General features: G+C 43.8%; 1 protein-coding gene across 4 annotated transcripts in view; it reads right to left on the bottom strand.

The window, feature by feature from the left end:
- Window positions 1-256: 256 nt before the first annotated feature.
- The window catches only part of WDPCP (WD repeat containing planar cell polarity effector), a 259,086-nt gene continuing 234,916 nt past the window's right edge, over window positions 257-24,426 (bottom strand). For 2 of the 4 annotated variants that reach the window (XM_075925595.1, XM_075925597.1), the window contains 3 exons: window positions 11,073-11,173; window positions 9,770-9,798; window positions 257-1,242 (listed from right to left, as the gene is read on the bottom strand). In XM_075925595.1, coding sequence (XP_075781710.1) covers window positions 1,192-1,242; window positions 9,770-9,798; window positions 11,073-11,173 — 181 coding nt within the window. In that variant the 3' untranslated portion in view covers window positions 257-1,191. The remainder of the gene's footprint in view (window positions 1,243-9,769; window positions 9,799-11,072; window positions 11,174-24,426) is intronic. The other 2 variants (XM_014569024.3, XM_075925596.1) reach the window with 1 other exon arrangement.

The raw sequence follows: 24,426 nt of genomic DNA, 5'->3' as shown, positions 1-24,426 counted from the left end.
CATTTAACAGTTTTGTTCACTCAAGACAGAAGCTTTTCAGTATGTTTTAACAGACATATCTAAATATGCGGATACCCAGAGACTGTTAAAAGACGTTGCATTTTGTATTACTACCGAACCAACAATCCTCTTAGTGTATGTTAGATTGCATCAGTCTTTTGACACTCATGGGAAAAAATGGCTGGACCAATAAACAATAAATCAATACACTTTACATAAAACAGATATTCTTAACACAGTTTGAATTTTTAAAACCTTTTTATTTTGAATAAAAATATAATATTTATTTAGTGACAAATACCATTTAGTGACCAAAAAGCAAAATCAACTACATCATTGGCTTTCAGTTTTATGTAACTGACCAGTTCAAAAGATCAAGCTTAATCTATATGTGTATATATAATAAAGAACAATACATATGTATATACATGATATTCTGGATCAAACAGTGGAAAGGAAGAAACACCATAAAGTTCCTTTTCTCCTTTAGTAGTTCTGGAACTAGTATTATAATGAAACAGTTTAAGTTGCTTTTCAGTGCATTTTCTGTTAGTGACTAGAAGAGCAAGATTAAAATCAGGACTCCAAAGGAATGATGTTTAAGAGACTCCATCTTTTTTTTTTTTTTTTAAAGGCAAAATAATGGTTCTTCAACTAAGATGCTATATGTAGATTTGAAAATTGAGAGCGTTCTTAGAAAAATGCTGCTGACTGTGAAAGACTGCTCTTTCACAGAAGTAGCCTGAGTGAAGATTTTATCTGCTAGTATCTCAGCAGAATGGTTTTCACAGCCTTAAGTGGACATTAAAATCTGCATCCAAGTGAAGATTATTAAAATATATAATGCATGGAGAATTACATAGAATTTCCTCTATGAGATTTATGGATTTGTTTAGTGAAAAACAAATCTTTCAATGTTACCGTTTGTACACTGTTATCCATGAGTACTGGATTTTATACATCATAGGAGATCATGCTGAAAACGTCACAATATTGCTGTACATAAATAAACGTGAGTCTGATTTTTGCCTATAAATCAATAATTCAGTGTTTTTAGAACGTTGCTGAAACGTGTAACTGAATTGTCTCTTGAAAGGCCTGATCCAAATGAAAGATTGTGATGAACTTCAGTGGGAGTTCAATCAGACCTTAGTTATTTTTCTTTTAAAGTGAAAGTACTCATATTTTTGGTTATACTAGACCAAAGTGTATCACTTTGAGAGATCCACTTCCTTCATTCTCCTGAGGAGAAAAAAGAAGCATAAAATCACTCACTGTACAGTACAGACATTAAATACGATAGATGTAAAAATTTACCCTTTTATATTTAAGAAACTGCCCCCCCAGTACCCCAAAGAAATGCAAACTTTTCTAAATATTAACTACCGCATGGAAGATTATTTTGCAAAAACGAAACCTAATTTTGCTATCTTTAATTCAAATGTATAACAAACATTCTAAAAGTGTATTATTGGAGCCAGATGTTTAAAGATAGGGAAGAAATTTTGTACTCTTAACACAAGTCTGCAAATACTTATGTGGACATGAATTGGAGGCCCTTCTATGTATGTATAACAAATGCAAATGCATAACTGAAACCTAGGCCATTATTTTTGTAAGCAACATGACAATTTGTGAAAACAGCATGTGCTAAAATGCAAGGGTGTTTCATGATATATGTTGTTAGTGTAGCGCCCCCTCTCCACCTGGTTACCTTCTTTTAGAGCCAATCTCCTTTCAGGTTCGGATGGATAGGTCTGGGTTCTTCTGGATCCCGCCACCTACTCAATTTTATTCTTTCTGATTGATGTACTTGGCGGTGCCTCCACCCCCCTCACTCCTTCCTAGCAGGGTTGCCAGGGCAGCTTGGGAGGAAAATTCTAGCCCAGGATAATCCCCACGTATTCGCCAGATAGTTGGAGACTCCCAGAAAATAACACACACATACACTATAATAAACACAATTATATTAAACAGGAGACAATTATAACAGAACAGGGTAAAACATCATTTTTAGGGTCACCAGTGCCCTGCAACTGTGAAGTTAGTGTCCCGTTGGTACGCGTACTTTGTTGGGGCCCTTGATGACTGTTGACCACACAATCCTTCTCTGCAGAGGTTTAGCAGTGGGGCTGACTAGGTCCAGTACAGCCCAAAGGACTCACACATGGGAGAAGGCAGTAAATCCCTCCACAGTTTAATAGGCTGCAGGTAATAAAATCCCCAAACAAATTCCCTGACTTACTAACTAAAAATTGGTGCACTCACACACTCCATGAATGACCTCAGGTTGAGAGATGACTCAGTCTCTGCAAAGGGGCTGCTCTCTTCTCACAGGGGTCCTCTTCAAGCAGGAACCAGGCTGCTTCGGTCCCAGAATTTCCCCTTACCGTGAAGAGGTGCAGGGCTCAAGATGCAGACCACACAACTGCACCAAAATTCAAAACTACAGCCTCCCAGGCCAGCCTCCAGACCCACACAGCAGGCAGCAGCCCTGAACTTGCTGCTAGAGCCCAGCTGACCATGCAGTGACTCTCTCACCCAGGGAGCTGGAGCCAACTCAGCCTGGCTGGGGAAGCCTCCCAGCAAACTCCACAACTGGGAATCAACAGTAGAGACATAAACCCAGCTGAGGGATCCTGCCTTCAGGTCCCTAGATGCTAGCTCTCAGGGGGAACCCTGCATGCAGGCCTGGGGCTTACTAGCTCCCACACACTCAGTCCTCCCCTTTTCCTGGCTGGCTCCAGACTCCCCTCAACAATGGTCTCTCCTTCCCCCTGGGAGGGGCATCTCACTCCCCATGGGTTGCCGGGCAGACTCTGGCCCTGGTAGGGAGGGGGAGCCAAGGCAAACTCAGAGTGCCTCTCCCTGAGCTGCCAGCAGACAAAGCCCCAGGAATCCAAGCAATCTCCTTGGGGGTTACACTCTCCCTGTGCGAAAGTTCTTGCCGTCCTCGGCAAGGGTCATTTAACCACAACACAAACATGCAAGGTCCTTTCCATCAGGTAATAGTATACATTGTTTAGTTGACAATAAATATCATTAGCCAATAAGTAAGTATTGCTGTGTCCACATACAATATTAATTTAAACATTAAATTGTTATTCAATTTACATTAATAACATTCTTACTATATTTAAATAAATGACTTAACCTTGGAGTCTCCATTGTTAACTATCAGACACAAACAATAATAGGCCACCCGCACCCATCTATTTACTAAATGCAGAGGGACAGAGGTGGAGGACCCTGGGACATCATAGGTGAGTTTCTGTACAGGTTTTCGCTCTCGTTCTGAACGTCGAAGTACAGGAGCTTCTTCATTCTCAGGGTTCTCAGCAGTAATGACTGCAGGACAATCAATGATTTCCCTCTCTGCAGGTTGCATGGCTTCTCCCACATCCTCTACAGGTGGAACCATCCTAGCTGGTAAACCACTTGCCTCTTCATGCTGTATTGTTGACTGAGGGGGTACAAAGGGTGCAGCTTCAGGGTTAAGTATTTGAGCTAGAGGAGGCTCAGATTCTCCCTCTCTAACAGTTTCTACCTCACATAGCTGCTCATGAAGCATAGGAGGTATTGGATAATAGGGGAAGAATTCCTCTTCACTGCTACTCTGTGAATGAGGATCATTTTCTCCAGAGGAGGTTAAAGACTCACTGTCTGCCTCCTCAGCAGATTCAAGTTGTGCAGTAAGGGTTCTTTCTGCAGGAACTTTCTTCCTTAGTCTTGAACGAGTAATGGGTCGCCGGGAGGAACCACATTCACTATTTTTCTCTTCACCTATTAACTGCCCCACTGGCAAGAGGTGGTTTCGGTGAATAGTCTTACAAACATTTTTTCCATTTTCCATCCTAAGGCGATATACAGGCAAGTCTGGTAGCTTATCAACCACTATGTAGGTGTCTGCATTCCACCGGTCAGCTAATTTATGTTTTCCAGTGAGACCTAGATTTCGGATTAAGACTCTGTCTCCTACCTGCAGATCCTGTTCACGGACCCGACTATCATATCTCTGCTTGTTAGCAAGGTTGCTTTTTGTGGCTGCTTGGGAGGCCAGTCTGTAAGCTTCCCGCAAGTCACGCCTGAGACTCTGAATGTACTGGAGATAAGTTGTTTCGCTAGCTTCATCAGAGGATATCCCAAAACATAAGTCAATTGGTAGCCTGGCTTCTCTGCCAAACATTAAATAATAAGGCGAAAACCCAGTGGACTCATTTTTAGTGCAGTTATAAGCATGCACAAGGTAACTGACATGCTCACTCCATCTGGTCTTTTGGGATGGATGTAGTGTTCCCAACATGTTTAGCAAAGTCCGGTTAAATCTCTCCGGTTGTGGATCTCCCTGGGGATGGTAAGGAGTGGTTCTGGACTTCCTTATTCCCAGGGTTTTTGTAAGTTCACGAATTAGTCTGCTTTCAAAATCTCTTCCCTGGTCAGAATGGATTCGGGCCGGGAAACCATAATGTACAAAGAATTTGTCCCATAAAATTTTGGCCACTGTACTGGCTTTTTGGTCTTTTGTGGGATATGCTTGGGAATACCTTGATGACTGTTGACCACACAATCCTTCTCTGCAGAGGTTTAGCAGTGGGGCTGACTAGGTCCAGTACAGCCCAAAGGACTCACACATGGGAGAAGGCAGTAAATCCCTCCACAGTTTAATAGGCTGCAGGTAATAAAATCCCCAAACAAATTCCCTGACTTACTAACTAAAAATTGGTGCACTCACACACTCCATGAATGACCTCAGGTTGAGAGATGACTCAGTCTCTGCAAAGGGGCTGCTCTCTTCTCACAGGGGTCCTCTTCAAGCAGGAACCAGGCTGCTTCGGTCCCAGAATTTCCCCTTACCGTGAAGAGGTGCAGGGCTCAAGATGCAGACCACACAACTGCACCAAAATTCAAAACTACAGCCTCCCAGGCCAGCCTCCAGACCCACACAGCAGGCAGCAGCCCTGAACTTGCTGCTAGAGCCCAGCTGACCATGCAGTGACTCTCTCACCCAGGGAGCTGGAGCCAACTCAGCCTGGCTGGGGAAGCCTCCCAGCAAACTCCACAACTGGGAATCAACAGTAGAGACATAAACCCAGCTGAGGGATCCTGCCTTCAGGTCCCTAGATGCTAGCTCTCAGGGGGAACCCTGCATGCAGGCCTGGGGCTTACTAGCTCCCACACACTCAGTCCTCCCCTTTTCCTGGCTGGCTCCAGACTCCCCTCAACAATGGTCTCTCCTTCCCCCTGGGAGGGGCATCTCACTCCCCATGGGTTGCCGGGCAGACTCTGGCCCTGGTAGGGAGGGGGAGCCAAGGCAAACTCAGAGTGCCTCTCCCTGAGCTGCCAGCAGACAAAGCCCCAGGAATCCAAGCAATCTCCTTGGGGGTTACATTAGCATGCCTACAAAAAGTGTGAAAACTTTGCTACAGAAAGTGTTATGCTATAGTGAATCACTGCTTCCCTTTTGATTGCATATGGGCAGAAACCTCTTCGCGATGCAAAGAAAGCTAGGCGTGGAGTCAAAATCAAAGGAAAGTGGGTGTATGTACCCTACTGTAGTTTATAAAATACATTAATTTAAATGGAAACAAAGTGGAAAATTGGCAACTAGAAGGATGTGTAAGTTAAGGCTGCCGCAGGCTTATGTGTGTGCTGGCAAGTTCATGTTGATTTTCACTCTTTCACTTCAAGTGAGAGAGAGAGAGAAAAAAACAAACAAACCAACCTTGCAACCTAATAAAGAGCATTTATCAGAGCAGCAGCTCCATCTTATGGTATATATATTCAAACACAGAGATACACATCACGTTCTTCAACAATGCTTCAGTGCACAATTCATGTATTACTGCTGTGTGTTTAAGGCAAAAAAGATTTCAACAGCTAGAATTTTGTCTTGCTGGCAATACTGCATTTTAGCTCCAGCCACTTGTACGGCATTTTTGCTGCTTGATGGATAGGGAAAAAGTTAGAGAGCATGTTTTTAAGGAGGTACTTGGCCGTCACTAGATAAAGCTTCTTGCACCATGTAAATGCCAACAGTTGTTCTAGGAAAATGAAAGTGTTTTCCCATTCAGCACCTCCCTACCACACCCCTAAGGTTATAAAATGCAGAAACAACTCAGCTTTCCTGGTGAATTTCATGCACAGCCTCTACCATACCACAACTCCCAGGCAGATCTTGAGGCAAAGTTTGTAAATGGTTAGATTCTAAGTTGGCTTAATGGATATTAGACTCTTAGAACTTTCATTTGTTTCACTGATACTGAACATTTCAACTCTAGTTTTGAGTCTAGACTACTGGATAATTATTAACATCTTTCTGTTTCTAAGTGCAGGCATCTAGCACCTGCTCAAATCATTTTTTTTACTAACATTTCATCACTAGAGATAGTCTACATCTTCATGGTAGCCATGCAGCTATTGCTCCTTTTTCATTCTTAGTCCTCCTTGTATGAGATGGATTGCTGTCTTGTCTTCTGTTAAGACGGTAGCACAGGAATTCTGCCCTGTAGCTGTTGTGGTCATTTTGTAAGTTAATATACAATGAAATAATTAATAACTTTGCACTTCCATGGTGCCAGGCTCCCAAAGAGTTATACAAAATGTCAGGAAGCATTATCATCCCAATTTCAGAGCAAGAGACTGAGCCATAAAGAGATGAAGGCCTGCATTTGCAATCTGAGACATCTGGAGCCTAATTTTATACACAAAGACAATCAGCACTTCTGGAGACTTACTTGTATCAAATTAGGTATCTAAACATTAAGGCATCTTAAATCAAGAGAGACTTCTGAAAATGTGGAGCTTTCTTAAGGTCTCCCAGGTAAACTAAAATTGGGAACAGAATTGAGTCAGGGATTGGAAGTCACAAGGCTTCACTGAACCCAAATGCCAGATCTCAAATGCCAGAAATTTGACTTGGTAATTGGATCTGACCTTCCACATTCAGTCCCACATGTACCTCTAATGACTAGATCAGCTGGACTTTCAGTGGCCATTTCTTCTAGAAAATAACTAATCACTTTACATTGGCAAAGTCTTTTTTGGTCAAATATTTGGCTACGTGGCAGTGTATTTTCTGGACCTGGCAGGTGAATGGAAACAATTTCCTGCAGTTTCAGGATTTGCAGTGAGCAAAGTATACACAGGTAATGATATATGTGCAAGAGATTGTTGACATTATGTGGATATTGTCTTAGCAAGGCCCCTGGTCTCCACTCATTTCTGATCCCAGCTTCATGGCTACAGAGGTCTCCCTGGTAGCAGAACCAGGGCAATCTCACTGTGCGAGAAATGGCTAGGCTCTGGGTGTGCACCCCTTTTGTGGCCCAGAACCCAGCACAGTGATGGCTCCTTTTGCTTCAATGTACAGGAGGTAAAGGAACAGAAGAATGAATCTGGGCATTCACTGGTGCATTGGAGGGATAACTCAGCCATTGGGTTTCACAGCCATTCTGTGGCGGTAGGTGGGAGGAGTTGTCTTGCTCCTCACTGGACATATCGAGAGGACAGCCCCAACTTTGGCTGAGTGCTGAGCCCAGCTTTTGGCCCTCTCAGTGAATGCATTTTAATGGTCTCTTAGGGTACGTCTAGACTACATGCCTCTGCCGACACAGGCATGTAAAGTAGGCTACCCAACACAGTCAAAGAAGCGAGGATTTAAATATCCCCAGCTTAATTAAAATAAAAATGGCTGCCGTGCTGTGCTGGCTCAGCTGATCGTCGGCACAGTGCGGCAGTCAAGACGTGGATCGGTCGACAGGGAAAGCCTTTGTCAACCGCTCCTGTAAACCTAGTTTCACGAGACATAAGGGAGTGGTCGACAAAGGCTTCTCCTGTTGACCGGTCCGCGTCTTGACTGCCGCGTTGTGCCGACGATCAGCTGAGCCGGCACAGTATGGTGGCCATGTTTATTTTAATGAAGCCGGGGATATTTAAATCCCGGCTTCTTTGACTATGTCGGGTAGCCTAGTTTACGTGCCTCTGTCGGCAGAGGCATGTAGTCTAGACATACCGTTAGTTGAAGACACATCTCCCTAAAGCATAGGCCTCATTCCCTAGGAGCTTGGCAATATTGATACTGAATTCAATAGGCAACTGTACCAGGCCCTTTTCTGTGATTTTCAATACAACAACTTTCAGTCCAATTAGCTGGACAAAAAGGAAACATGTTTTAACTTCTCCACGCTCTTATACAAATCTGTAGAGAGAGAAAATATATTAAGCCCCGCAGAATGATGGAAAATAATCATACTTCGATTTTGAACCTGTACACAACATTTAGCACGAAGTATACTGTGCAAAGGATGGACATGCCTGTGATACTCTATAACAATACAGTAACAGGTTGTTCAAATTATGTAGTTAAGCACTAAAAGATGAGGAAAGGTTCAAGTTAATGTTGCTCGTAAGGCTCCGAAGTGTGGTTCCGTTCGGAAAAGTGACAACGTAAAAATGGTTCCAACTTGCTTCCTGAGCATGATTGTCAATAATTGCTCATTTTGGTGACAAAGATCCGTTGTTATTGCTTTTTCTTCCATGCAAGAGCCATCCCAGCTCCAGGAGATGAAGCAAAATTCTTTTTTCCCTTGGTTAACAATTCTGTTTGATGCCCAAGTTTTATTATTTCAATCGTTGTAGAAGCCTTAGTCAAGGACAGTGTTCCCTGTAAACTGTGTGCTTGCGTGGCCAATCAGGACAAATTCAAATGTGGCTCAGCTGATTTGCAGAGCACTCACAGCTAGGTTTTGTGTTTCTATTAGTAGTGAACATTTGCACATGCCTCAGTGCACATAACATTTATACTGCACATAGATGGAAAAGATTAGAGGGACCATTGGTCATGCACTACAACCCCATTGTGCTAGGTGCTGTACAAACACAGCTCCTATCCGTCAGATAGAAGAGCACATACTCACTGAAATCAAGAGAACTGCACAGATGTCGCTAAGGGCATCATGTGAAGATCGTCTCATCAGAGTCAGCGTTTACCTTGCATAATCTTTATTGACTGTGACTAGAACCCAGCCTCACTGTCAGATTCCAGCCTGAGTTTGCAGGGATGGCAATCAGGAAAACAACAACAGCAACCCATATTTTGACTTGTACTTGGCACACATTTGATCTGGAATCACTGAGAGACAATGAATACAAGTTCAACAATTTGAACAGTCACGTTTCAGAGCAGAACTACACTTTATCTGCTGCCAAGCCTGTGTCCATTACAACACAGTCTTTTTCTCGATCAAGTGAGATCATGTAACTGAAGATCAGAAAATGTCTCACCAACCTTAGAGACACGTATACATCTTGTAATGTTTTGTTCTAGAGGATGAAGGGTCCCACAAATCCAGAGATCCACTACAGAGCTGGAGCAGCAATAGTGCAGACCACACCACCTACAATAGCCAATATGTTCTATTGGATGAAGGGCAATTTAAGTCTTTGTGACTCTTTAACTGTTGGTGTCACTGCTGAAACTGCCAGCAAGGATGCCAATTAGTTGGAAACGTGGTGGCTGTGAGACTAATTACCCATTTCACATTTTCCACCCAAATCAGTATCAGACATTAACACATTCTGATTGCTGGTAACCAGAGCTGGATTCAAACCATGCAGGTCTGGCTCCATTTTACAAGCCCTTTGGAAGTGGAATGACCACTAACAGGAGACCTGCATGCGGAGGAAAGATCAGGCCGGGAAGTTTGTAACAAGATGTGAAACAGAGTAGAATGAGAAAAAAAAAAAAAGAAAAAAGAAAGAAAGATGTTACCTGTTCTGTGTGAACGTCTCCAAAATTCCCTTTAAAACACAAGATGACAACATTACAACAGAACACTTGCTGGCAAACAAACAAGCAAGGTTAATGTGTGGACGTTTATTTTATATCCTATCACCAGGCGGAAAAGTTGTGGTACCTATCACATGATGGATAATTAAAGAGTCCATAGATATGTAAGTGCATGTGGGTTACACCCTCCCTCTCTTCCCAAACACTGCCAAACCCATAGCGCAGTGCAGTCTGCAGAAGATAGCCTGGTAGACACAAGGTCAGTGACAGATCCGTGTCTGGGTATCACACATGCATGAGTGTTTGTAACCAAGAGGTATAGGATATACTAAACGCAGCTCTGGTAGCACAACCCTTTCATGTTGATCTCTTTGAAAATGTGATATGATACTTGGACATGACAAATGGTGAATATCCTGACCTCAATCACCTCTTTTACAAATATCCTTCAGTGCATCAGTACACATGGCTTGGGGACCAGAGCCAGGCCTACATTAGAAAAGGACACCGGTATAATTATGTTGCAACTTCACCCGGTGTGGACAGTGCTACCTCAGCAGGAGGGCTTCTCTCTTCAATACAGTCCTAGCCATCCAGAGATATGGATTAATGATGCTGACAGTAAAAGCTTTTCTGTTGGTGCAACAGCATCTTCACTGAAGTTCTACAGTGGGCATTTTAAGGGCAGACATGCCCTTGGTAAGACAGGCCCTTCTACCATTACTTGTCCACATTGAAATAGTCTGGCATTGTTCTATAGCTCTCTCTATTCTGTCAAAGGTTTAAAATACTTCACAAAGACAATGACCCCCTCTGTTCACTCCAGAAACATCCTTGCCGAAATCATGTTGTTTCTTTTACAAACTATTGATGTCAATGGCGTTACACTGGTTTACACCAGTTGAGGATCTGTCCCGTATGGACGATAACATAAAGCAATGTCCCTAAGAATAACAGTAATATGTTGCACATAGATAGCCCCTTTCATTTATGAACAATACACATTTTTACAAAAATGGGAAAACCGAGTCACAGAGGTTAAGTGATTTGCCCAAGGTCACAAGAACCAGTGGTAACCTCAGGAATAAAACCCAAGGTCCTTGGTTCCTTTCATTGGGAGATCTCGCTGCCTCCTTGTTCTGCTGTCAGACTGTTAAGAATTTATGAATTTTCAGACCTTGCTTACTTTTTCTTTCTGCACTCAAAATTCTTCCAGGATATCAACTGACACTATTTACAACTTCTTTCCATTGTGCTTATTTGAAAATAACATGCTAGTTCTTACCTGCAGGATTCCAGGGCAAGGGCTCATCCATTACAGAAGCAGCACTGATATCCATTCCAAGCGCCGTCTCCCTGTTGTCTCTTTGTCTATGTGTAGCAGAACTTAAAAAAAAAAAAAGTGGTGATGGAGCAGAGAGTCATATAACAGACATGTTGTTTGTTTACATCTTGAAAAGCGCATGGCAGTCTGTAATTCACTGTTTTCAAACGCTAGCTCTTTTTTATCAGATGCTCCTGTTTGTTTACCATGAAAACTCTCTTGCCTGTGCAATCATTCTATAGCTGTTCTGTCAGTCAAAGATGTGGAATAAGGGTCTTGTCTTTCATGCGATTAAGGGTTTTGTTAAACAGGGTGCCCCCAACAGATCTTCAGATTGTTCTAACAGACAAGAGGAATGTTTCACATTGAAACAGTTCTAAGGAACAGCAGTCAGGCAGATACCAGGATGCCAAGAAAGCAGGATGTGATGTACAGAACACCATCCTCTAATTACTCTCACACTTAAAAAAGCCCCCAAACCAAAAAAACTCCCCCTACAACACGAAGTTGTGAGCTTTGACTCTCTGTTGCTCCTTCGCCTCAAAGGGAAAAAAAACACCACCACCCGCATGATGTTGTGGAATGTACGTATAAGTTAGTTTGTCAGGTCTTCTTGATTTCTTCATTTATTCTCCTGTTGCTCATTCATCCTCAATCTTCTGTTATTCCACAGCATACATAGGCAATCTGCTTCCCCAGGCAGTGGAATCAGCCTGTCAAATTTTAGTAGATACATTAACTTGTCTGGCATCGGCATGCCTAGCAGGATCTCACCATGCAGTCCTCACACTGGCAAAACTCCCACTGAAGTTTTGCCTGCAGGAAGAAAAGAGCAGAATATAAAGACTGAAGAGGTTCTTAAGCAGGATCAGGGGGTTTCTGTCACTTCTTCATTCTGGTGGATTTCCCGCCTCCTAGTTCCTCTTTGACTATGGTAACACCTACTCTATTGCACTACCATTTTCAGAGGGACAATGACACCCCATGCCATTTTTTTTAAAGACTCCGAGTAGATTAGCAAGTGCTTCTTTTAATTTTGGACAGAAGTAAGTTGTGAGAATGAAAATGTGGCTGCTTTCATGTTGCACACTAATTTATTAACGGCTACAGTGCGCAATCTCGTTTGGCTTTGATAATACAAATAATAGATTCCAGACATAAAAGCCCTTTATTATTGACAACAATGTAAATAATTAAAGAAAGAGCTCAGACTTTCCTTGTGTCTTTGTCTTTCTACTCCCTGTACAGTGAAGGTTATGCAAGCAGCTGTGACTCTATAAAGCAACTTAAAGCAACCCTGCTCCTCATCAGCTTACCCCAAGCCATATTAAAGCCACAATAATGCAACTGCTCCATCACACTAAGCTTTATTGGCTCAGCCAAAGAAACTAAGAAACTTCATTGGAGACCAGATTAGGTTGGTTACAAAATGGAGAGATTCTTTTGCTCTCTGACCCCATTATCTTTTCCATAGTATCTTAGTCAGCTTTCTTACCCATAGCCATAGATTCTGGGGAGACCTGTAAATTGCTTTTTTGGCTGCCAAATTGCAGTAAACCTTCTATTTTTATGTTTTAAAAGAGCTTAAAACTGTCCATCCTCTTTAGATGTGTCTTAAAAAATGGCCAGTGCTGGGAGGATTTTGTATATATCCAAAGGCTTAGAAGAAAATGTTCCTTCTCCTGAGCTGTTAGCTTTATGGTCAACAAATATGAAAAGCCCAGTGGGGATAAAAGGAACTTAACCAGTTCTATCTAATGCATATAAATCTACCTAAGAGCTCAGTGCACATCAAGTCCTCAATGTACTACATTCATCTCAGTCTAAAGATGCAGAAAACGGGTTTTTTGCACATATTCCACATGTTCTTTTTCAATGCTGAGTTAATATGAATGAGAAAGACTCATCTGAGATGAGTAAACAAAGTCAATCTGGCTGGGGTGAGTTGGATCAACAAAGTAATTGTCAGGTTTTTCTATCAGCAACAACAGTTTGTTTGGGCTCAGCATTTCTAAAAGTAGAGATGGTAAAATGGTTTTAGGGAGACTGCTGCCGAACACTTTCCTTATTATCCTTGTTTTGCAAACCTGGAAACTTTCCATTAATTACCATGTAGCATATGTGACAAAGCCAAGTTACTTTTTCAAACTTTTGTTCTTCAATAATCAAATGAGCTCACTTAATATGTTAATAATCGAATTTAATCTAGACGCCCTTTGATTACAATAAAAAGGGTAGGGAGTGTATTTGCTATGCAACAAATACATGTAGTCCTAATAGTTAATTTCACATCTTCAAAGAGCCGTACACACATTAATTAATCCACCCAACATCTCTTGAAGTTAATGACTGTTATTACTTCAGTCTTACACACGTAAAAACTAATTTGCCCAAGGCCACACATATTTACCCTAGACAGCATTTTTGGTGCACCTGAAATTCCCAATGACTTCAGCGGAGTTTTGAATATTCAAAGAATGAAGAATTGGGCCTATAGTTACAAAAGTAGGATTAGAACTCTGGACTTCTTGTTTTTCCATCTCATAATCAGTCTAGCATACCATGCAAGGTAAATCAGGGTACGTCTTCACTAGCTTGTTAGTTCGAACTGGGTAGGGTAATGAGGGCAAGCAGAGTTGCAAATGAAGCCCGGGATTTAAATATCCCGGGCTTCATTTATATGTTCCCGGGCGCCGCCATTTTTAAATCCCCCTTAGTCCGAACTCCGTGCCCGCGGCTACACGCGGCACGGAGTAGGTTGTTTGAATTAAAGATCCTAATTCGAACTACCGTTACTCCTCATTCCACAAGGAGTAACGGTAGTTCGAATTAGGATCTTTAATTCAAACAACCTACTCCGTGCCGCGTGTAGCCGCGGGCACGGAGTTCGGACTAAGGGGGATTTAAAAATGGCGGCACCCGGGAACATGCAAATGAAGCCCGGGATATTTAAATCCCGGGCTTCATTTGCAACTCTGCTTGCCCTCATTACTCTACCTAGCTCGAACTAACAGACTAGTGTAGACGTACCCTCACTGTGCATATGTATTAGATGAAGTTACAGTACATTTTGTACAATGCTGTTTTGATGTATTTATAGTACTCTTCTCACTTTGTCTTAATATTATTTGCAAACTTCTTGCTTCAGTGTTAAAAAGAGAATTCAAAAAAGGTGGTATTTCAAAGGAATCAATGAAGCTCTAAACCCCCCCTCCTCCAATATGAAAGAGCATGGAAGGCAGCCATATCATAACATTTCTTGGATTTTGATTGGGAGTTACAAACTCAGATTGATTACACACTTGTTTTCTGTCCTTAATATAAAATATGTACATTTTAAAGCACTTAATTACCACTTAAAAAGCACTTAGATTATATAACATATACAGCACATACTTTTGCATTATACTTTAAATCCACTAGCATTAAAACTATATACAGCTAATTAGAAAACAGAAACAGTTTGAACAATTTTTTGGGTAGCCAAGTATACTTAGGGGAGAAAACAAAACACAGTCCACAATAATAGATGTGGACTGAGGATGCAGGCATAACAGGACTTTATCTGGTGTGCAAGACCATAGAAATTGTCTCTGCAGCTCACCAGCTGAGTCAGCCAGAAATAAGCTGGCCTGAAGAAGTCAATATTTTTCTCTTACACAGTGTTAAGTCATGGAGAGGATCAAATAAGTTATCCTGCTCCTCCGGACAACAAGGTTAGTGCCTTTCAAAAATGTTTTAATTATTTATATGCATCCACAGAGTAATTCCGATAAAAAATGTTTCACATGTACAGACACACACACAAAAAGGCCACAGGAGAGAAAGGATAGTTTGGTTATAAAATATGTGACATCTTTTGAATGGGTGATTGTGAAATGGTCAAAAGGAAACTACAAGCGACCAGACAATCTGCCCACCAGCAACAACAACAAAAAAAAAATACCAACAACCCTGATTAGAACTAGTACAACCCGTCTTCTAGCATTCACAGAAAAAACTCTGCCCTGGCCAGTGCCCTCAGTTGCCTAGTTTAACTTAGGATAGGGTGAGTAAGCCTGAACACAAATGCAAAAAGAATACAATTCCAAGTATTTGGAGCATGAACCTTTGCTCAGATGAGTAGTGGGCACTACTACCTGGAGATCCAAGATTACTTGTGTGAGTAACAGCTCTAGGATCAACTGTATTATTAGGACTGTTCAATTTCAGTCCATTATACTGCTCTTTCCCTAACTTAACTTTGAGTTACTAACAGGACTCATTTTTCTGGCTGGGAAGTTACTTTAGCATTTGGATTTGCTTGACTCTAAATCCAAGGAGAGAGCTCAGTTTGGGTCTACAGTCAGGCCCAGGCCAGAAAAGGAGCGAACTTAGTGGCCTGCCCTACAAAGGCTCACAGTTTCCCCGATCTTTTTCTTGACCCTTTATTGTCATTCAATGGCGTTTTGCCCTATCATTCAAAGGGAAAAAAACAACAACAAAACAAAACAAAATTCCCCAAAAAAACCAACAAAACTCCAACTAATTATTTGAAGGCTAATGTTCCATTTACATTCCCCCTCCTCTGCTGCTTAACTGATATGAATTTGCTGTGCTTTTAGGGCCTGACTGAAATCCCACTAATGTAGACGTCTTTTCAGTGACTTTCATGAATGATGGATCAGGTCCTTAGTACTCAGAGGTGGGAGAGAGCTTGAGCCAATCCTGTTCACTCCGTCAGAAAAAGACCCATTCAAGACCGGGCAGTGTCCATTCTCATGTTAGAAAACCAGGCGGATTCCACTCAGCTTGTGATATTGATTTATGAAATCCAAGCAAGTCGCTTAGTCAAATGCGTCTACCTTTTTGTTTATACTTTAGACATATTTTTATAGAGATGAAAATGGAGCAACAGAGGCAAGTGTAAAGCACAAGGATCGATGCCAGCTATAGGATCTGACTCAGGGATGCCTGACTGGGGATAAAAGCCTTGAGGAGGCTCTTGGTACTGAACAGGTTAAATAAAAGTGAATTGTTAAGCATAAAATTGAAAAAAATCTGGATGCCATCTAAACATATACATAATCTGTTATGCTTCCTAAAGAGTGCTGGTACTAGGGCTGAATTAAGGAATTAAACTCTTTGTCTGGACAAAGAGTAAAAGGATTTTAAAACATTGGTAATCATTGAGATTCAGCTAAATGGTCCTAAAAAGTAAAGCAGCTGCTATCATAATAGTACATATGAGAACTAAAGAATTGCACTTAGCCTTGGAACTGTGCTGGGATTTAAAAAAAATGTAATAAATACGCAGCTAGTTATAGTGTCTAGATACTATTGGGATCACTTTTTCAGTCATGCAGATGCACAGGAAACTGTTCAACATTTTAGGATGCCCAAGCACACATCTTACAGGGAACATTTGAGGAGCTTTACCAGTAAACTGGGCTATGTCTAGACTGCAAGCCTCTTTCGAAAGAGAGCGTCTAGTCTGCACGCGGAACTTTCGAAAGAGCAAGCCGCTTTTTCAAAAGAAAGCACCCAGTGAGTCTGGATGCTCTCTTTCGAAGAAGCCCTATTTACATTCAAGAACGCCTTCTTTCGAAAGAAGCACTTTCGAAAGAAGGCGTTCTTCCTCGTGAAATGAGGTTTACCGCCGTCGAAAGAAAAGCCGCGTTCTTTCGATTTAATTTCGAAAGAACGCAGCTGCAGTCTAGACGCAGGTGAAGTTTTTTCAGAAAAAGGCTACTGTTCCCGAAAAAACCCCTGAGTCTGGACACAGCCCTGGTGTCAAATGACTCAAACAACATCAGGAATGGAGCCATGCAGCACTCTCCATTAATTGTCTTTTGTTAAAAAATCTATTGAGCATCACCACTTTGCATGGTGTTTTACAGAGATTAAAGAAGACACAGGCCCTGCCCCAAAGATCAGGGCCCAATCATGCACAAGCCTTATTCGTGTGAGTACGATGTAACCCTATGAGTAGTGTCCCTGAGTGTATTTAATTAGACCTTCTTTAAGTAAGGCTTGCAGGATCTAGTTCATAATTATAAGATTGATACTGAACATTCTGTTGGTGGGTCTGTGCACATGTGGCTATATTGTTTTCAGTGTTCCCTCCAATTCTTTCCATCCATGTGCAGCATACATTTTTTATGTGCACCGAGGCATGTGCAGATGTGCACCACCCGTAGCAAGGGCAAATTGTGGTAGCACCCAGGAAATGCACTGCTCTCTGTGCCCCTGCTAAAATGTTGATTGCTAAATCATAGAATACTAGGACTGGAAGGGAGCTCGAGAGGTCATCGAGTCTAGTCCTCTGCCCTCATGGCAGGACCAAATACTGTCTAGACCAACCATCTCTGATAGGTGCTCCCTCATGCTCCTCCCTGTTTTTCTGCCTGGTCCTCTCTGTACCCCCTCTGCTCACAGGCACCAGTCACCTATGATTTAGTAGCTGTGGGCACTCTGCTAATCAGCTAAACTGCATTTGAAAATCTACTGGGTGGTCGCCCAAGCACACATCTTACAGGGAGCACTGACTGTGTCTTGTGCTTCAATGAAGACCTCGATAGGACAGCTGTAGAGACGAATCACCCAGGGGGAGAATATTGGGAACTTTGAATGCTAGGAAGCAACAGCCCTCTCCCCTGCAGTACTGACCAACACCAACATTTGAGACTGCTTCTCTAGTGAGCGGCGTAGTGTCATGACCTCAGAGAGCGCGATGATATTTAACAGTGCTGCTACTCCATTGTTTCAGGAGGCAGAAGCAAAGTCAAATTGTGAACCGCTCCTCCCCCGAAAAAGTTAAGGGGAGATAAAATCAAGTGCATTGGAATGACACCGAGGAGGTAAGAAATGAAAGTTCTACCTACAGTAACATGTATGAAATAGTTAGGGAGATCTCGCAGAGACACCAAATCCCACTGTGCACTAGGTTTGGAGACATGGGGTATATCAAAACCACCAAACCCTGCCTTTTGGTGACAAAACAGGGAGAGCATATATACGACCATGAGACACTTGTCAGGAAAAACGCACAGTTTCAGTGACAAATAACTTCCATCCCTATGGCTCTGTCTACACTGGAAAGGTTTGGCAACCCAAGCACTGTCAATATTCATGAGTCACCAAAAAGAAAGTCAGCAAATCATGTTTACACTGCCACCCTTTGTCGACCAAGCATGGCCACAATGTTAGCCCCCCCCATCGGCAGAAAGAGCAAAGCAACATGGTTAAGCATCCCACAGTGCCTTGCATCACCGTCAGGCGCTAAGCATGGTAGGAACGTGCAACGTAGCACTAGGCATTTTGGGAACATGAAATCGTCCTGTCAGCCACCTCTTTGCTTCCCAGCTCTCTCAGGGCTTCTGGCTTATTTTTGTGCCAATTGAATGACAGGCCTTGCTGAGAGTTCCAGCATCTGCTGCAAGAAATCGTGGATCCCAGACTCCTCTCCCATGTTGCATTCAATCTGCTTAGGACATCACACGCCGCAGCAGAGCTACTTACGCACTTAATAGCAGAGGATGAAGACTTGGATGCAGACGACAATCTGAGTGACTGGGACAACAGCAAAGTGGTATTGCACTGGGCTGTCATGAAACAGCTGTGTCCAGTAGAGCGTGGCTTTTGGGCTAGGGACACCAGCACTGAGTGATGTGATTGTGCTGTCATGCAGGTGTGGGATGAAGACCAGTGGCTACTGAACTTTCAGATGCTTTAAGTAACTTTTCTGGAGCTGTGTGCTAAGCTGGCCCCTGAACTGCGGCACAAGGACAGCCAAATGGGAGATGTTCTCTGGAAAGAGAAGTGCGTTGCGATTGCTTTGTGGAAGCTGGTGACTCCTGATTGCTGCCATTCAGTTGCAAACCAGTTTGGAGTGGGGAAGTCTATAGTTGGGGCAGCACTTCTGCAAGTGTGCAGGGTCATAAGTTGCATTTTACTGTGTAGGACTGTGACTCTGGGAAATATGGATGAGATAGTGGCTGGCTTTGCTGAAATGGGCTTTCCAAACTGTGGCAGGGCGATATATGGGTCACCTTAATAAAGGTGCAGGAACAAACCATCTCGATGTGCAGTAAGAAAAGCAAATATGATAGGCGACCATCTTGGTTTAGCAGTGAAATCCTTAGCAAGCTTAAGCACACAAGGGAAGCTTACAAGTAGGGGAAACTTGGACAGCTGACTAGGGAGGAGCATAAATATATTGCTTGAATATGCAGGGGTGTAAACAGGAAAGCCACAGTGCAATTGGAATTGCAGCTAGCAAGAGATGTGAAGGGAAACAAGAAAGGTTTCTACAGGCATGTTAGTGATTAGGGTGATCAAGGAAGGTGTGGGACCCTTACTAGATGAGAGAGATAACCTAGTGACAGATGATGTGGGAAAAGCTGAAGTACACAATGCTTTTTTGCCTCTGTCTTCACAGACAAGGTCAGCTCCCAGACTACTGCACTAGGCAACACAGTATATGAAGGAGGTGGGCAGCCCTAAGAGGAGAAAGAACAGGTGAAGAACTGTTTAGAAAAGCTGGACATACACAACAACCACGGGGCTGGATTGAATGCATCCGAGGGTTCTGAGGGAGTTGGCTGATGTGATTGCAGAGCCATTGGCCATTATCTTTGAAAACTTGTGGAGATGGGGGACATCCATGGATGATTGGAAAGAGGCAAATGTAGTGCCCGTTTTTAAAAAAGGGAAGAAGGATGGATGATCCAAGGAACTACAAACCGGTCAGGCTCACCTCAGTCCCTGGAAAAATCACAGAGGGGATCCTCAAGGAATCTATTTTGAAGCACTTGGAAGAGGGGAAAGTGATCTGGAACAGTCAACATGGACTCACAAAGGGCAAGTCATGCCTGACCAATCTGATTGCCTTCTATGATGAGGTAACTGGCTCCCTGGACATGGGGAAGTTGGTGGATGTGATATACCTTGACTTTAGCAAAGCTTTTGATAGGGTCTCCCACAGTATTCTTGCCAGCAAGTTAAGGAAGTATGGATTGGATAAATGGACTGTAAGGTGGATAGAAGGCTGGCTAGATTGTCAGGCTTAATGGGTAGCGATCAATGGCTTGATGTCTGATTGGCGGTTGGTATCAAGCGGAGTGCCCCAAGGATTGGTTCTAGAGCCGGTTTTGTTCAACATCTTTATTAATAACCTGGATAGGGGGATGGATTGCACCCTCAGCAAGTTCAGAGATAACACTAAGTTAGGGGAGAGGTAGATATGGTGGAGGGTAGGAATAGGGTCCAGGGGGACCTAGACAAATTGGAGGATTGGGTCAAAAGAAATCTGAGGAGGTTCAACAAGGACAAGTGCAGAACTCTGCACTTGGAATGGAAGAATCCCAAACACTGATACAAGAGCAGGGACTAAGATTTTGTGCACTTCCCCCGCCCCCAGACTCTGACTGATCTCCTCCCACTGCCCTGAGGTGCTGGCGCCTAGAGGGAACTGCCAACTGTTCAGAACAGCTGGAGATTCTCCCAAGGTGAGGGAGGGGCAAAGACTTCATATGCTCCCCCACTCCCAGGCCTATCGAGGTCTGTGGGCAAGGTAGCACAGAAATGTCCTGGCCCTGCCCCTTTTTCCTGAGGCCCTGCTCCTTCTGGGGCAGCTCAGGGCCACTTCACAAAATTGTAAAGCACCCCGCCCCGCTAAAATGTTGCCCACCCCTGCTCTGGGGAGTAGCTATTTTGAAATAGGGGCAGTGGAGCATCCACACGACTGCTATTTTGAAATAAGCCTTACTCCTCGTGAAAAGCAGGATTTATTATTTCAAAATAGCCAGCCCCTTAGTTTGAAATAATGGGCTTAGTACTGAGGACGCTCTGCTTGTTATTTTGAAATAAGGGAGGTTATTTCAAAATAACTTCCTAGTGCAGACCAGGGCTAAAGTGCCACAGGACTATTAGTTGTTTTTAAAGTCACAGTCTAACATGGCTACCCCGGTGAGACTGCTGATCATGGTGAGTTTTAAGGGTGGGGTGAAGGAAGGCCGGGAATGGGGCCCCAAGGACGTACTGTCTGCGCTTGTGCAGCAGGTACACATGGAAACAATTTGTTATAATCCTACAGTTGTCCACTGGCGGCCATTATTCTGGCTTACAAATCCCTACTGAAGGCTAACAGGCAAACCTGAGCTCAGCTTCTGGATGCGAGCGGGGGACGGGGAAGGGGCCCTCTCCTTATGCAGCCAAACTACGTGCCACCTTGGTTGCAGCAACACAGCACGAGGAATGGTTTAGGGGAGGCAGTGGGGAAATGGCAGCCCTGCCACGGAGTCTCCATGAGAAAGTTAAGTACCTCAGGCAAAGCTTCAGCATCATCTCCCAGCAAGAGTCTATTGATATCTCTGTGCACACGGATGCTCTGGTTGGACATAATGCAGACCCAGGCAGGGCTTAGCCAGCTCACAGAAATACAGCCTTGGTCACCCCATGCCACCACTGCCATCCCCTCCTGCACTGCCGCCTGCCCCACCCCTACCCCACTGCAATACACAGCAACTTACCACCCCATGCCACTGCCACCCTCCCTCCGGCTGAACTAGAGCAACTTCCTGCCCTGCATTGTATTCGCCCTCCCCCGCCTTGCACAGCAACTTACTCCACCTCTCTTCCCTGGCCTCATGACCCTACATCTCTTCCCTTCCTTTATGTTCCATGTGCAGTTGCTGAGAGTCCTCACAAACCTCAGGACCTGAAAACAATTCCCCGCTGCCTGGCACACAGGTTGTCACCAGATGGAGGCCCACCTCTGTGTCCACGTTCAGCTCTTCATCAATAACTTCTGCCTCTGAGACAGCTCCTGTTTCTGACTCTGCTCTGGGAAGTATCCACACTCTCTGGACATGGAGGATTGCATCCGGTTCTTTATAAAAGCAGCATGTTGTGAGTACAGCAGCAGGCCGGCTCTGTGCCTCCTTCACCTTCTGGTACACCTGCTGGAGTTCCTTCCTCATGACTCTGCATTCTAGGGTGTCTTGACCGTAGCCCTTCTCATGCAGGGCTCAAGAAATGTGACTGCATGTATCCTAGTTCCTACAGGCCACTCACAGCTGGGATTGTATGGATTCTTCACCCCACACACTGATGAGGACCAAAAGCGCTAGGGTGCTCCAAGATGGGAGAGGGTCTTGAGTGAGAGCCACCCGCTTCCCTGAGAAGATGCCATGAGGAACACTAGACATTGAGCCAGGCACCAGGAAATGGATTTTAAAGTTCCCACAGTTTGCAGGTGGGAGGGGCGCATCTGTTGACATAGCTGCAGAGCAGCAGACTTTAAAGTGCTGGAGAGAGCGGCTAATTGGGTATTGTGGGAGCAATGCTGGAGTTCAATAAACTCGACAAAAAAACGACTATAGTATACACTGCGTGACTGTCAACAGTATGGGGAGGGGGAAGCTGTGGGAGAACATGGAGGGAATCCCAAGATGCGCAGGGATCAGCTCCGCCCTCCCACAACATGGCACGGTGGGATACATTCCCACAGTGCACTGCTCACACTGTCCATGATGGCGCCCACAATGTGGACATGATCCCTCCACGGAGGGACAAGTGTGAACACCCTCTGGCGAGCTTTTTGTGAGCTGACGTTTGTGTTGTCAACCAAACTTTGTAGTGTTGATATAGCCAAAGAAAGGCCGAAAAACTATGATAAAGTTGATCTTTTTTTCCTTGAGAGAGAGAATTTGGAAGTATATAGGCAAACAGCAAAGTCTATATCTCATTGGTCTGTGGAATACATAAGCACAGAAAGACTAGCTTTAAACACCATGGCTACGTCTACACTGCAGGGTTTTTGAGCAAGAACAACTGTTCTTGAGCAAAAAGTTGCAGAGTGTCTACACTGTATGTGCGTTCTTGCACAAGTAAATTTACAGTACAGCATTGGAAAACAGGGCTTCTTCCAGAAGAGTTATTCCTCTCCCCATGAGGAATAAGCCCTCTTGCGCAAGAAGGCAGTGTAGACAGACAACATGAATTTCTTGCGCAAGAAACCCCTATGGCTAAAATGGCCTTCAGAGCTTTCTTATGCAAGACAGCGTCCACACTGCTATGGACGCTCTTGAGCAAAAGCACATCTCTTGCGCAAAAGCACATGGCCGTTTGGACGTGCTCTTGGGGAAGACCTTTTGCCCAAGAACTCTTCCGAAAAACAGTTCTTGCGCAACAAGCCTACAGTGTAGACGTAGCCCATGAGAAGTAGAGACAGTCAATAGCTAACTAAGGGTGCATCTACACTGCACCATTATTCTGGAATAACGGCCATTATTCTGGAGAAACAATACTAGCGTCCACACAGCAATTGTGTTATTTTGAAAGAAAATCAAAATAACGTTGAGCCTTTTCTGACATTGGTAAACCTCATGCCACGAGGACTAATGCCTCTTCCGAACAAGATCTTTTTTGTGGACGCTCTATTGCTGCTATGTTGAAATAGCTCCTCACCAGGGCCATTCTGAGTTATGCCTCCCCAGTGCCTCCTGGGGCTTTAAACTGAGGGAGCACATCCACATTAGGGGAGTCTACCTCAGATTAATTTGGACATCTTCCAGAATAGCTTTTTCTGAAATAAGCTTGCATTGTAGACATACCCTAAGCGTGACCAAGCTTATAACAACTATGGGCCACTGGAAGAGGGAGAACATGTCATGCCTGTTCCACTGGGGCTGGAGGCTGAGCTGAAGTGGACATCAGAAATGTCAGATAAATATGGGAAACTTGAGAGAATGATAGAAACACTTTGCAGTCAATATACTTTACAAACTCAGAGTCATTAAATGTAAGTTCCTAGTGAGGAGGGCAAGCATTAACCCTCTTCTAGAAATGAAGAAACTGGGGTATAAAGGGCAAGCCCACCAACCGGGGAGGGAGGCGGGGGGCAAAGGGGACAATTGTACAATGCCTGGAGCCCTGGGCCCTTTAATCGCCCTCAGCTCCACCCCCTCTACTCTTGGCCATGTCTTTTCTGGAAGCATGGAGCTGGCCCTCACCTCCTGCCTTGCCCAGGGGCCCCCAGTGGCAGGTGAGTTTTTATTAAAATGACTACTGATTTTTGGAGGATCAACTGGAGCTGACTTACAAGGTGTTCAAGAAGTGCTGAGCACACTCCTGCCTCCTGAAAATCATGCCTTTTTAAGTCGTCTTATGTTAGGCACTCAAAGTCACTAGTGACTCCCGAAAATCTTGGCTAGGAAGTGCCACATGGATTGCGGCTGAGTGGCAACAGACCATAATACATCCTGCCTCCTACCCCTGTGTCTCTGCAAACTTTCCTTTCTCCACAAAAATCTTTCCCGGGGAAAATGTCTGA

The sequence above is a fragment of the Pelodiscus sinensis genome, chromosome 3 (genome assembly GCF_049634645.1).
Source record: "Pelodiscus sinensis isolate JC-2024 chromosome 3, ASM4963464v1, whole genome shotgun sequence".
Lineage (NCBI taxonomy): Eukaryota > Metazoa > Chordata > Testudines > Trionychidae > Pelodiscus > Pelodiscus sinensis.
Note: the sequence above shows the minus strand (reverse complement) of the source record. Positions and strands in the feature narration are given on the sequence as shown.